Source organism: Eschrichtius robustus, chromosome 8, assembly GCF_028021215.1.
Source record: "Eschrichtius robustus isolate mEscRob2 chromosome 8, mEscRob2.pri, whole genome shotgun sequence".
NCBI lineage: Eukaryota > Metazoa > Chordata > Mammalia > Artiodactyla > Eschrichtiidae > Eschrichtius > Eschrichtius robustus.
Window position 1 is genome coordinate 13,233,207 of NC_090831.1, and position 15,057 is coordinate 13,248,263.

The 15,057-nt window shown below is 37.3% G+C and overlaps 1 protein-coding gene across 2 annotated transcripts in view; it reads right to left on the bottom strand.

Annotated features, from left to right (window-relative positions):
• The window catches only part of SUGCT (succinyl-CoA:glutarate-CoA transferase), a 679,336-nt gene that overhangs the window by 384,703 nt on the left and 279,576 nt on the right, over positions 1 to 15,057 (bottom strand). For both annotated transcript variants that reach the window (XM_068550340.1, XM_068550339.1), the window contains exon 12: positions 1,641 to 1,743. In XM_068550340.1, the coding sequence (XP_068406441.1) occupies positions 1,641 to 1,743 (103 nt within the window). The remainder of the gene's footprint in view (positions 1 to 1,640; positions 1,744 to 15,057) is intronic.

The window sequence follows — 15,057 nt, forward strand, 5'->3', positions numbered from 1 at the left end:
TGCAGGTCCAAAAGAGTTGAGATACAAAAATTAAAGTAATTAAAGTGAGCTACAAGGGAAAATTGGGAATGAAAATCCTAATTACCCGATATTCAATCCGAAACAGCCCATAAAGTGAACAATTTTAAGGGTGGGACCTTGGATCCTTGTTTATCAAAGCCTAAAAAATAAGTAACACGAATATATCTAATAATTTTTAAAATAACACTCTTTGCTTTGGTGCCTTTATTCCTGATGAAACACAGGTGGAGCCAACAGAAATGCTGATGGAAAAACTCTCAGGAATTCTCTCTAGAGAAACGTGCCCTCAAATTGAGTTAAACAGGAAGTCCTACACACCTTGGTTCTACTTTTAAGCCGGAAAATAACGGTGAAACCTACCCATTCCCCTACAACAGCTTAAAGACAAAGCTTGAAGTGAGAAAACTGGCCCTCTGGTCTATTACATTCCGGGTGCACACACTGCTACCTCATCACAAGGAATCACCAGCATTAATCACTGACGTAGTGGAGACCCTTTCACAAAGACTCAGTTCATACAAGTGGGCCACCTTTTCTCCAATTCTTATTGACCATTCTTTCATTAGGAACAAAGTGTTGCCATACTCACAATCTTGACGGAAAAAAATAGCACAGAGTAGAATTCCTGCCTTCATTCACCTTTTTTTCTCCAGTAAATATTGTAATCATTGAATTGAACACAGTTCAATTATCCTTTAAACAGATATTCATGTAACATAAAGGTACCAAAGTTAGAGTTAGGTCAGTTTTCTCCCTTGAAAAAGTATATTCCATTTTCAACAATTCATTTCAAAGAAAAATCTACCACTATAAAAAATGAAAAGAATAAAGAGAAAAACTATAATTTTGAAATGACGGAAGCTGACAGATACATGAATAATCACAGTGAAAGTTTCATAGAAAAAGGGAGTTCCTCTACATTGTGGGATTAATATGTGAATCTGAGAAATGGTAAATTGCTTGCAGTGATACTGATTAAAGTAATAAAATCAAAACTTATCATTTTGACATTATCTCAAAATAATCATTTGAACAATGTTATAGAAGAAGTATTTTTTCAGATGATCCTTATCTCTGTACCCCAAGAAGGAGTCTGTAAGCAATGTACAGCACAAATCTCTATTCAAGTACATTTATTCTTCACGAATAATGCACATTAATCAAAGCATATAAAAGCCTCTCATCAGCAGAATTAATGATGACTTGCTTTGTACATTTTAAGACAGCCGTACGATGAGAGGGGGACTACCGCTGTGAAGGTCCTCCCATTTCTTTCCGCAGAGAATCATCTCTGAGTGCCTGACCCCAACCTTTCAATTGTCTATATTTCTATTTTTCAGGAAAAACAAATGCCCCGACCTTGGATACTTTATGGCTGGCTGCTGAAGAAATATGTTCGATCAGATACATATAAAAGTATGATTGTAGGCTGCCAGTGCTAAATTCTGATTATTTTTATTTCAGACCCACACTTTAACGTAAGAGTAAAAAATCATGTGATGTGACTTAAGCTCAAGATCGATGGCTAATGTACACTTATATGAATCAGTCTGGATAGAAAAGAGAGGCAAATTCTTGTGTTTTTAACCGAAACATACTAACAATTTCAAAAAACAAACCTGGGGTTCTGCAAACACATTCTTCATGTTGTTAATTGGGCCATACGGGACTCCACTGCCTTCAAAGAGGTGTAACCACTTGCTGGTCATCTCTTCTTCAAACCTAGGAAGAGACCAAAAAAAGATGCACTTTTATACTCTAAAGAATGTAACACAACCTGTTTTCTCATATGGCCCTCTTTGAAAGCAACTGATAATGACAAAAACATGTTTCTTTAACTTTCCTTGTGCCTCGTTTTGAGAGAATGTTGCCAATATGAAACAACTTGAGTTGCCCTGTAAGTGATAAGAATAGCCACTCCCATCCCCTTGTTTGCAAATTCACCATTAGAGTTGAAATTCCTCCTATTTCTGACCCTATGAACTTTTTGACAGAGAGACCCTTGGAGAAGAGAGATTATGTAGAAAATGGTACTAACTGAGCTTCAAATGTGGTATTGAGCACTTGATGAATTTAATAATGATAATATAATGTTACTGAAGTTTTGAGCGTAACGTCATTGTGCAGTGTTTTTTAGGTCTCAGGCAATAGTACATGAGGTTAAGATAGACACAGATACGCTAAATTATTCCTCAAAACAAAAAATAAACTAATGAATTGGTTTTAAAAGAAACTGTATGGTTTACCTCCATTACTCTTAAAGCACACCAGAATTAACAGCCACAACCACTGGCCTAAAAAAAACCTTAATTACTTATTTACTTGTACTATTATGGTTTACTAATTAGAATAAATGGAGACGTGTAAAGACTAATACCTCAATTTAGCCAACAACCCTCAAATTCATCCAAGTCCTTTACCTCTGTTTTATTTTTACTATAATTTAAAATTGGACTTCACAGACACAAAAGCTTATTTGATTTCCCTTCTTTTTTCTATTAGGTCTTAAGGAAAGGAGACCTAATTCATTAATGAGATTTACTGTTTTTTTAGTTCTCTGTTAAGACAGTGAGCATAGAAACAAAATCTTGGATCCTCAAAGACAAATCAACACTCATAGTTTGTAACATATGAAGAATTTGACAACTGCTAATTGTTAAAATAGCAAACTATTTTTAGTTAAGTAATAATCTAGGTTAAAAGAAATTTTTAAAAAGCGTTAACTATAGTAAATTATTGGCAGCAAGTAAAATGCTTCACTAATATGGGAGGGCTAGTGGAAGTATAGTAGAAATAGTTAATATTCATGGGCTTCTATTCAGCTCTCTCAGACATAGCTAGAATTAATTTCAGATCAGCAGATTCTATGGGAATTTATGTCAGAGAAATGCACTTTTTCCACTATTTAAAATAAAGATTAAAAAGTGTCAATACTTTGAGAACACTTCTCTAATTGCCATCTAATAGATAAAAAGAAAAGAGAAGTTTGAATTAACATACTCTCTAAAAGACAGACTACTATATGAACTATGTTCAATCATGTAAATTTTTTACATAAGAATCTGATAAAAATTTTTAATGAAGGTAGTATTACATTTCACTAGGAATATAATTAATCCTATTCACACATCCACTTATTCTACAACCATCTAAGGAGCGCCTACTCTACACCAGGCATTGATTTTTGTCTTCACAAATAATGCCTTCCCTTTTCTTTCCATTATGATAAAGATTTTTCATTATACACATTAATTATGGCCCACTAATGTTAACTACCCCTATTTAGTACACAATAAAATACTTCACTTCTAAATATTGAAAAACACTCTTTCATGGGAACACCACAATGCAGGATTATATGTTTTGAATTAGTCAATTCTTCGCATCTACATTTTCTTTTCAATGACTATTAAAGTCATCTCCTGGCCAAGACTTGCTAAGATATATATATAGATATATATCACCAGAATGATATATGTTGAAAGAATAAAAGAGGTACTTTGAACCCGGAGCCTTTTCAATCAGGGTGTTAATTATTTAAGTTTTCATAAACAGAGTGTTATAATGGATACTCTGATGAATTTTCAAGACATAAATTTATCACCACTAGACTCACCCAAGTGGCCTGAAAGATCCGCACAGAAAATGCATGTCAATATCTAAACAAACCCATAGCTGCAGGCTTGCCAACAGAAAACTCAGGGGGATAGTTGAAGTTTTAGTATTTATATAAGCTTTTCACCACTGGGCAAAAGAGAGGGATTTATTTCATGTTATGGAAAACAACGGATGCACTTTGGATATGAGACTGGGGAGAGAGGCAGCGTCTGGAGCTGCAGTTGTGACCACTGTTTGTGTATTTGAGTGGGTGTGGGCGTGGAAGTGTTCACAAATGCCTTAAACTCAATCAGTCAGAGACGAACATCACTGCATTCCCTTACTCCCAGAGGACGCATCCATCATTTTCTTCTGAAAATCTATCTCTTGATCTAAATCTGATGTAGAATCCTTTCCTTTATCTATGCAAGAAAAGCTGTAAGTGCTTGTTTTTATGAACCACAAAAATTCTGCTTAAAAAAAAAAAATGGAAAGAGCTGATTTAACTCACTCAGGGCAACACAATCCTGAAGATAAGACAAGAAGGGTGTCCTTGGATCCAGTGTAGTGAGCCTCGAAACTAGGGCCTCCTCTGGGAAGTTCCTTGGAGACTCATAAAACAATTCAGACTTAATTGTAAACTTATTAAATCAACCCATATATTTAATTCTAGATTTTTGTTGAATTCACTTGATGCCGAATGGCTATTATTAATCAGATTACATTATTTAGGCAGATGAAACACTGCCGCTTAAAGATAGACTTGAGTTTCAATTTCTTAACATAAAAACTTAACGTAGAAAATGAACCAAAAATTCTTCTCTTTTGAGAATGGATTAAAGTTGCAGCCAAATCCAAGGCCAGAGAGCAACTAATAAGAGATCCATGCCATGAAGGTGGGAGTTGGAAATAACTGTAACATTAATGATGAATAAATGCTGGTCATTAATTGTTTGATCTATATTTTGTAGACTTTATCCTCACAAGCACATTATAAGGTAAGTATTATCCTCCTCTGACCAATAGGAAACTCAGGTTTGGAGAAATTAACTTGCTCAAATTCATATAGCTTCCCCCACCCCAACTTTTTTGAGGTACGATTGACAAATACAAATCATATGTATTTAATTTGTACAACATGATTTTTTAAGGTGAGCAATGTGATGATTTAACATACGTATACACTGTGAAATGATTACCACTATCATAGTTACCATTTGTGTGTGTGTGGTGAGAACACTTAGGAACTACTCTCAGCAAATTTTAAGTATTTGATACAGTATTATTACCTGTAATCACAATACTGTACATTTGATTCTCAGAACTTTTCATCTTATAGCTGAAAGTTTGCACCCTTTGACCAACATCTCCCAATCTCCCGCACACCCTAGCCCCTGGCAACCACCGTTCTACACTCTTGTTCTATGAGCTTGACTTTTTTTAGATTCCACACATAAGTGAGATCATGCATTATCTGTATTCCTGTGTCTGGCTTATTTCGCTTAGCACTAAGATGCTTCTTCACTTTTATCCTATATACCTCATGATATATCTCTTTACATTAATACTCACTCATTCATTCCTGATGCTTTTAGCAAGAGTTTTTTTTTGTGCCAGTCATGGGGATTACAACGATAAAAAAAGACAGTCATCGTATTCAGAGATCATATAGTCTAATGGAGAACAGAGCTATTGAAATTTATGAATTACAATGCAGGATGCTGAGACAAAAATATGAATGAACAACTTCCAGTTGAAGCACCAAAGAGGGAGACCTGCACTGGGCCTGGGGAGTCAGGAAAGCGTTCAAAAATGAGGTGACATTTGAGCCAGGTGTTGAAGGATGAGTTAGAATTTTCCACGTGAAAGGTGGGAAGAAGGATCTTCCAGGCAGAAAAAGCAATGTGTACAAAGACTCAATCTGGAAAGAATCTGAAATCTCCTGTGCCTTGAGCGGCAAAAGAGGAAATGGAAAAGGGAGGTTAGAACCAGAGTGTGAGGCATCTGGTGAGCTATGCTAAGGATACTGGATTTCCACTGGCAATGAGGAACCCAGAGAGGTCTTTCAGTAGGGGGCTGACATAATCAGCATTGATACAGAGAAGGGAAGGATATCGATGAGACTAGAGAAGAAGAAACCTGACAGGAGGCACCATGCTGTCTCCCTCTGATGCTTCTTAAACCTGCCTCTCCATCAATATCTTCCATATTACTGTCAACCAGAAATAAGTTTTCGTTTGAAAAAATAAGTTTTCCAGGCATTCTTACCCCTTTTTGTTACTATCCTATTTATGTTTCCAATCTATCATTACTGCTTGAGCCTCTGATATATGACTTGGCCGCCAACACCTTTTCTTACCCAGTCTCCAAGGGTCTCCAGTGACCGCTTGTCAGACCCAATATTCTGTTCACAGTCCTAATCCTACCTGCTTTCTGTGCAGTATTTGACGCTGTTCACTATCTTATCTTTAGGTCCTATGATACCTTCTTGCATTTTTAATACCTCTTTGGCCATTTCTGTATTTTTTTAATTAATTATTTTACCTTTTCCTTCCAGTCCCAATATTCTTCATTTTCTTTTATGCACTTAAGTAATCCCGTCATCTCTATGCAGATGATACCCAAATCTATTATTTCTAGCCCTGACCCTTCCTCAGTTCCCCTTTTCTAGTTACCACAGAATATTTCCACTCAGATGTAGTATCATCCCCATGGATGATTAAAATTTCCATTTGCCCCATAAACCTAATATTCTCCCTTGCCTGAACTCAAACCCTCGGCTAAATCTGGAACTCCTTCTTCTCAGCATTTATCATTTATACATAATTGCCCTGTAGAATCAACGTTTCAAAAGTTAAGTTTTATTCCTCTATTCCCACTATTACTATCACAGTTCAAGCCCTTGATTCGTCACACATGGACTATGGCAATAGTTGATTAAAAACTTACTGCCTCCAACTTTCCCCCTTTCCATAAATCACTCATTTTAGATATGTCTCAAATCTGTCCAACGATTTCCTTCCCCAAGATCATTACTTTCTCTCACACTAGAGAAACAGACGATTTCTTGACTGTTATAGCCCCATAACTTAAAATATAGTTGGCACTCAATATTTGCTAAATGAATGAATATATGACTATTTGGGAAGAATAAGAGGGTCTTGTTTGTTTGCCTGGTGCGCAGCACGCCAAACGCTGAGGCGATGGGGTCTGCAGCAGAGAAAGGGTTTATTCCTGAGGCATCCAAGTCAGCAGACGGGAAAAGTCTCAAATCTGTCTCCCCGAAGGCGAGGGGCTGGGGATATTTATGGGATAAAAACTGAGGCAGGGGGAGCATGGAGAAAGGTAACTTGAGATAAGAAAAGGGAGAGGCAATCGTTGCTCTGTGCAGATGCAACCAAGCCACAGGTTTCTTCATGGGAGACATGCTCAGAAAACAGCAGCACTAGCATGCTGTGAGGGTGGAGATTCTGGCCCTCAGACATCAAAAGGTCACCGAATGGACATTTGCACATGCCCAGATGGAGGGTGGGAGGTCTTAACCAGTCTTAATCATGTCAAGCTCAAACTGGACACAGCTGACTCCAAGTTCCTAAAAAACAACGTGGGCAAACATCCTATTGCCCAGGCTATGTGACCCTTGGAGGGCATACGAGCTTTTATAAAAACAATCAAAGTAAGCCTAACCAGTGAAGGCAGGTCACAATTCACCATTTATCAATGGCTAACTGATAACTACCCTCGGTTTCATCTCAATCACATTAGCTTGAATTAGTGGGGTGGAGTATCTTCTCCTAAAACCTTGCTGAGACTAGGTTTATTCAGATACTGAGGTTGGGAGAAGGAAGACAGTTTGAGGCCCTCAGCTTTGAATGTAATATCACAGAACCTCCTCTTCCTTCTTCTTCTACACTGGTCTCTAAATTCTGTATAGAAGTATGTCTTATGGAAAATAGATTTCTAGTTCCCAAAGACCAATTTACAAGTAAATGCTTCAGACATAATGTTTCAATTTAGGGACTTCCTATTATCCAGAGAATCATAAGATCCCAGGAATTCAAAGGATCTTAAAAATCATCTATTGTTTTCTATGATCCTACAAAGTCATCATATCATGTATATTGAAAAGATTTCTAGTAATAGGGACCATACTGGCAGTTCAGTTACTGGAAGTATTCAAACACAAGAAGTGTGCTACAAGAGAAAAGGCATGAGATGTGGATAGATTTGGGATTGAGTCACAGCCCCAGCACCTCCTATCTATATGACCTTAATAAAAATATCAATTAAAAATGTTCACAATTTTTTCAAATCAAAGCAAACATTTATTAAACATTTACCAATTGCAAGGCTCTGTGCTAAGCAGTTTACACACATTATTTCATTTAATTCTCGTAACAATCCTGTTAGGTAGGCACCATTATCATGCTCATGTTAAAGATGAGCAAACCAAGGTTTAGAGAGTTTAAGTAGCCTTTTTAACTCGAATCAACATGAAGTAGTCAAGCTAGAAGACTATCCTGAGTCCAAAGGTTAATCACCACTTTCTACTGCCTGACCCTGGGCAGCAGAGTACAGGCGAGCAGATCAGACAAAGTTTTGTGAGTGATGTGCTGCTGAAGACCTGTCCGACAGAGGGCTTGAAAAGGCAGTACGGCACCTTGGTGCTACTGTTAACTGAGAGCCTTTTATAGTATGTACTGGACACCACAAGAAATACTTGGCATATATTATTTCTTGTCCTCATAATCCCATGAGGTGAGGTTTACGATCCTCATGATTGAGGAAACTAGGGCACAGAGAAGTTGAGCAGAAGTGTACAGATCAGAAGGTTCAAAGCCACAAGCTGGTGAGGTCCTGAACTGGTCTTTGTCTGTGCTCCTTCCGTAGGGTAGACCCATTAAATGTCAGCGTCAATCCAGTCAAATCTAGCACACGGTGCCACCCTTAGGCCACTGGCAATTCAGCTACTGTTTGCCCCAGAGCTGGGGGAGGAAGGAAGGTTAACTCTCTACTCGGTGAGTTGTCTGGGTTCCAACTATTCGTGACTTCCTTCCCACCAACAACTGATCAACCCTATGGTCTGATAAGGTCTCCTAATATTGGCCACCATTTTTAAATCTCATCCTTTCAAGAATTCTATGAGAAAGGACTCATTATTCTTATTTTGAAGATGAAAAAATTGAGACTCACACTCAAGTCCACATTTCAGGCTCAGAGCTCATCTCACTATAATACACTGTTGCCATTTATAAAAGATAATCAACAAATAAATCAATAAATAAAATTTATTGAAAAGACAAGCCTGATTTTTAATCCTAAACTCACCTAACTTTGTGACCACGAGTAAATTGTCTAACTTCTCTGAGCTCCAATTTTCTCTTCTGTTCTAAGGAAATTATAATCAGTTGTAAATTGCTTAGCACATCACCTAGCATGTAGTAGGTACTCAAAATGGTATTTACTTAGTTGTAAGGTCACATAACAAAAATGAATACAATAATAAAATATGTCTATAACTTCAAATCCAAGGAAGGAATTTTAACAATTTATATAGCAACTCCTATTTTTTGCTGATCATAGCTCAAATATTTTCTGATTATAAAAGTCTAAGCATACTAATATCAAATCATTCCTATGTTGTACACCTAAAGCTAATAATATATAATATATATCAATAATCTCTCAATTCTAAAAATTTAAGTCTAAGCTTTTGGGAGTTCTAAAATATATTAACATGTTACTTTGTTGTTGTTTATTCATTTCTTATTCTAGAAAATCTCAGCATTTGCACTGAAGCCTCTAGGGGATTGGTGATGGCACCGGTGTCGGGAATCCCAATCAGTCTTCATTACACTTAGAGATCCCATAGGAGGGAGTGACAATACAGAGATTTCAAACTAGGCAGGGAGTAATAAGATAGACACATTTTACCAGGCTAACGATCAGCATGGTTGAAACAGTTTAAAGAGGTACCAACATCAAAATAGCTTGTGGAAAAGCCACAGAAGTTAAAGATCTTGTATTTTTGCCTCATTCTAACGGTTAAGACAAAGTCCGAGGCTTCGACTCCTATCAGTGATAAAAGAAAATGCCTGCTATGGCTCATGCTGTGTCCTTACCTGGACAAGGCCTCATTTCCCTAAAAGGCCCAGGGTGCTCCCTGGACAAAATCTGGTGACTTCCTAGAGGGATGGATTAGGGAGGGTGGGAGGGAGACGCAAGAGGGAGGGGATATGGGGATATAGGTACACACATAGCTGATTCACTTTGTTATACAGCAGCAACTAACACAACGTTGTAAAGCAATTATACTCCAATAAAGATGTTAAAAAAAAAAAAAAGGCAATGACAGCAACTTGGAGCAAATGAAAGGTTTTCTTTACCCTTATCTCCTGCTAGACTCTATGAGATGCTCAATGACACTTTCCTCCATGACTTTTCAAGTTCCTGGAGCAGAAAATAGGGTAAGTGTGGGGCAAAAATGAAATCATATCCCTCTTGGTTTCATGAACTCTTCCCCACTTTTGGGTCAGAACAGAAAAGGATTTCAAGGATAAACTATTTATGGAGATTCTTTGGTAATATTCTAAATCTTTGAATCCTGGCATTTTCCCACATAAAAATTCAGGGCTCCAATTTGGAGTCTAGTTAGTTGTCTTTTCATAGAGGTTTTATAAGAAAATTCAAATGTAACATACTAACATATTAGAATATGACTTTATGTTACAAAAGTATTCTCTAATTCACACAATGATTTCTTCATATAATTGGAAAAATGAATCAACTTTCAAAAAAGTTTTGTATATTTATGCATAAGTAGAAAGGTATACCTGTCTTGTTGCTATACTATCTCTATGGTAGAGTTGTGGACTTGCCAACTACAGAGTTCTGAAAGTAAGTTTGGATGTTTATACACCCGAAACCCAAAACCCATCAATCTTTTTAAATTTGCACATATTAGTTCCATCCCCTTACACAAATAAAATACAACTACAATGGTGGACCTCCCTATTAGACCATGAGGGTGGCTCTCCAGGATAGTGGAGACAAAGCTCTCCTAACACACCACCTTCTTGATATACAGAAAACTAGACCCAGAAAATTGTGTCTTTAAATTCAAAATAATTTTGTGAAAAACCCAGAAAGCTAAATAAATATCTTGCAGAGACTTAACAAAAACATTGGAGAATTACAAAATCCATTACTCTGTAAGCCAGTGAGAAGTGAATACAAAACTTTGGAAAGACATACTGTCCATATAACATAAAAGTTTTGGGATGAGTTTATGTCAATATCATAGCAATGCTTCCCAAAGACTTTTTTTTAAAATTATGGTTGTTTCTGAAGTATTCTTCTTCTCCAAGTACTGTCTAATTTCCTCAGTGTCCCTTTTTTTTTTTTTCTGTGGCCACCCCATGTGGCATGCAGGATCTTAGTTCCCAACCAGGGATCAAATCCGGGCCCCCTGCAGTGGAAGTGCAGAATCCTAACCAGGGAATTCCCCCCAAAGATTTTTAAAAGAAAATTTAGGAGTATTAGCCACTAGAGTTAGTTTATAGCACAGGTCAGGTCGGTGCTTTGTGACCACCTAGAGGGGTAGGATAGGGAGGTTGGGAGTGAGACGCAAGAGGGAGGAGATATGGGGCTATACGTATATATATATAGCTGATTCACTTTGTTATACAGCAGAAACTAACACACCATTGTAAAGCAATTATACTCCAATAAAGATGTTAAAAAAAAAGAACATAGTAAGCAAAAATATAGGTAAATACAAAAAAAATTATTAAACTTATTTATTTTACTGTTGTGAAATATTTCAAATATGCCAAAAAGTGTAGGAATAGAAAAGTACAGAGAAGAAAATAACATAAATACTTATGTGCCCTCACCCACTCACATTGTTAATGAATCTTAGCATATTTGCTTCATATCTTTAAGAAACAAAATGTTACAGACACAGGCAAAGCCCCTTTTGCACCTCTCCTTGACCTTTTTTCCCCTTCTTCTTCATGTCAGAAGTAACCACCATCCTAGAAATCTTGTGCATCTCTCTGCTCATGCTACTGCACTTATATTACATATGTGTGTGTCTGTTTAGATGAATCCATAGGCATTATAAAGTATCACGTTGTGTGTTTTTAACCTTTACACTGCAACTTGCTATTCTTTTTTTTTTTTTTAACATCTTTATTGGAGTATAATTGCTTTACAATGGTGTGTTAGTTTCTGCTTTATAACAAAGTGAATCAGTTATACATATACATATGTTCCCATATCTCTTCCCTCTTGCGTCTCCCTCCCTCCCACTGCTAATCTTATTGAACATTTTAATTTCAAGATCTATACATATGCATGCATATAGATTTGACTCATTTATTTTATCCACTGGGCACATCCCTGTGTGAATATTCCACAATTTATCTTTTCTCCTATTAATGATCAATTGTTTCCAATTTCTTACTATTGCATACAATGCTTCAATGGAACCTTATACATTTCTCTGTTGGGTCATATGGGATTGATTCCCCAAGGTATATATACAGAGGTAGAACCGCTGAGTCGTAAAGCAGGCACATTGTCAGCTGGCTTCGATTTTGCCAAATTGCTCTGCGATGTGGTTGATGTCAATATCTGCTTCTACCATGCTCCATATTCTCACCAACTTTTACGGTCAGAAGAAAGTTTTGCCTATCAGATAGAGGTGGAATGGTATCTCATGGTTACTTTAAGTTGTATTTCTCCCAACTGGAGAAATTAAGCATCTTTCATAAGCTTAAGGGCTATTAGACTTTTGTTTTTCTTTTGTTTCTTTCCTCTTCATATCCTTTGCCCCTTTTTCAGATGAACTGCTTTTCTTTCCTTATTGACGTATAAGAACATTTGCATAATCTAGATACAAATCCTTTATTAGTTACATGCATTGCAAATTTCTTCTCCTAGACTATAGCTTGTCTTTTGGCTTATCAGTATTTATTTTTTCATATAGAAAAAAATTAACTTTAATGTAGACAAACTATGATTCTTGTCCTTTAAGGTTTTTGGTTTTTGTGTTGGTTTAAGAAATAGTATCTAGCTCATAACTTTGTCATGAGGAATTAGATGAATTAATACTTTGAAGGTATTTAGAACAGTGTAATTGTACAATTAAGTGGTACATAAGTGTTAAATAAATAATATTACACTAACATTTCTGGGGAGGCAAACTGTTGGCAGGAAGAGGAAGAAACTAGAATAGAAGTTATAGAAACAAAAATTTGGTACAGGGCGACTACATTCCATAAATATATTGCCTATAGGAAATGTGTCTTTGGGCAAATCTGAGTAAACCCAAACCAAACCAATGGGATTCCATAACAACCAGGCTGGAGTCTACAATGCAGCAACTATAGATAGGCCTGTGACACTTCTATAACCCAAAGAGAAACAGCTGGAATTTGTTGGTCGGCGTTTCTACCGTAAACAGAATCACAGATTTAATATTTCCTGTAATTTCCTTAGGCCTTATTTCCTCTTAGGAATTTATCCCTACATATTACTAATAAATTATGGTTAAAGTTATCTTTTTTTTCCCCGCTAGTATTCACTAGCTCTCTCCTTTGTCTACATGTCGATTCACAGGCCACACAAACGATGGTGAAAGAGTCCATCCAGGGACTCCAATCACTGCTTTCTAGTGCAGGGTCATTATGGACTTATCATACAACTTGCTCTTAAATACATCAGGACACTTACTATAAGCTGAGCAGCCACTATGTCTTACGAGTCAGACTAATTATTATTACCACATTAATAATTCGGGTCCATACTAATGATCACTCACAGTTCCAGAACATGTTCTGCTTTGCACAGATTTTACACGAAGAGTGGATCATATACGATAATGGTTTGGACTGACCAGCATTGCTGTGACTGTCCCTACAGCCTCAGCGGCATCACTGCAGATACGACGTGGGAAAGTTGCCCACACTGCCAAGGTCCAGCAATACCTCACACCAGGGCTCCTTATATCAAAAAATAAGCCTCTTGAATCAAGATCTCTTCGTAAAAGACTATCAATAGGGACATCCCTGGTGGCACAGTGGTTGGGACTCCGCCTGCCAATGCAGGGGACACGGGTTCGAACCCTGGTCCGGGAAGATCCCACATGCCACGGGGCAGCTAAGCCCGTGCGCCACAACTACTGAGCCTGCGCTCTAGAGCCCGCGAGCCACAACTACTGAGCCCACGTGCCACAACTACTGAAGCCCACACGCTCTAGGGCCTGTGCTTCACAACAAGAGAAGCCACCGCAATGAGAAGCCCGTGCACCACAACAAAGAGTAGCCCCCTCTCGCCGCAGCTAGGGAAAGCCCACGCACAGCAACGAAGACCCAACGCAGCCAAAAATAAATAAGTAAAAGTAAATAAATTTATTTTAAAAAAAGACTACTAATAAAGCAATACATAATTATTGTAGAAAAATATTTAAATGTCAACAGGCACAAAAGAAGAAAGAAAATCAACTATAACCTTATTTACCACACAGAAATAATTCTGATTTATGCATATCCTTTAGCATTTTGTATGAATATATATTTCTTAAAAATTCAAGAGATCACAATGGTTTTTTCCCCTTTTTACTGTGTTAAAATACGCATAACATAAAATTTACCATCTTAACCATTTCAAGTGTACAGTTCAGTGGTATTAAATACATTCACATTGTTGTGCAGCCATCACCAACACCTGTCCCCATAACTCTTTTCATCTTGTAAAACTGAAACCCTCTACCTATTAAACAATAAATCCCCATTCTTCCCTCCCTTATTTTGTTACTGTACATAATACACTAACGTGAAAACTGCCTAAAGGAAAAGAGTTATAGGCTATACAATGCTATTTCTGATTTCAAAGGATCCCAGAGGCGGAATGAATTTTTCTGGCAATTTCCTCCTATCTTTGAAACCCAGAAGAGTGGTCATCCAACCTGCTTCGGCAGCCATACAGCAGAGGAGGTTCTCAGCCAGGGAAGACAGTACTTTCAGAAGCAACTCACCTCATATTTGGGAATCTCTTAATAAGAATTCCAGCTTCCCAATCTTTCTGCGCTTTCTCATTTTCCCTAATTCCACTCACACTGGTCTCCTTTCCCTGTTAGAGATTCTAAGATCCCTTCCAGGTAAGAACCAGTGCTGTAAATGTTGGAGCAAATGTGCACATTCATCCTAGAATCGGCCCCTGGAAACTTCCTACTATTGATCCTTGCTGAGTCCTGAGGAGCCTCATGCAATGTTCTTCCCCTTAACAGTCCTTCAGTATTTTAAAACAACAGCCATCCTTCCAGAAAGTCCTCTCTTATATAATTTAACCAACCCATAGCTCACATATCAACAGAAGAAATATTTCATTCAAAGGGAAAAGATGAAAATAAGTCAAAACAAGGAAACAAGCTCA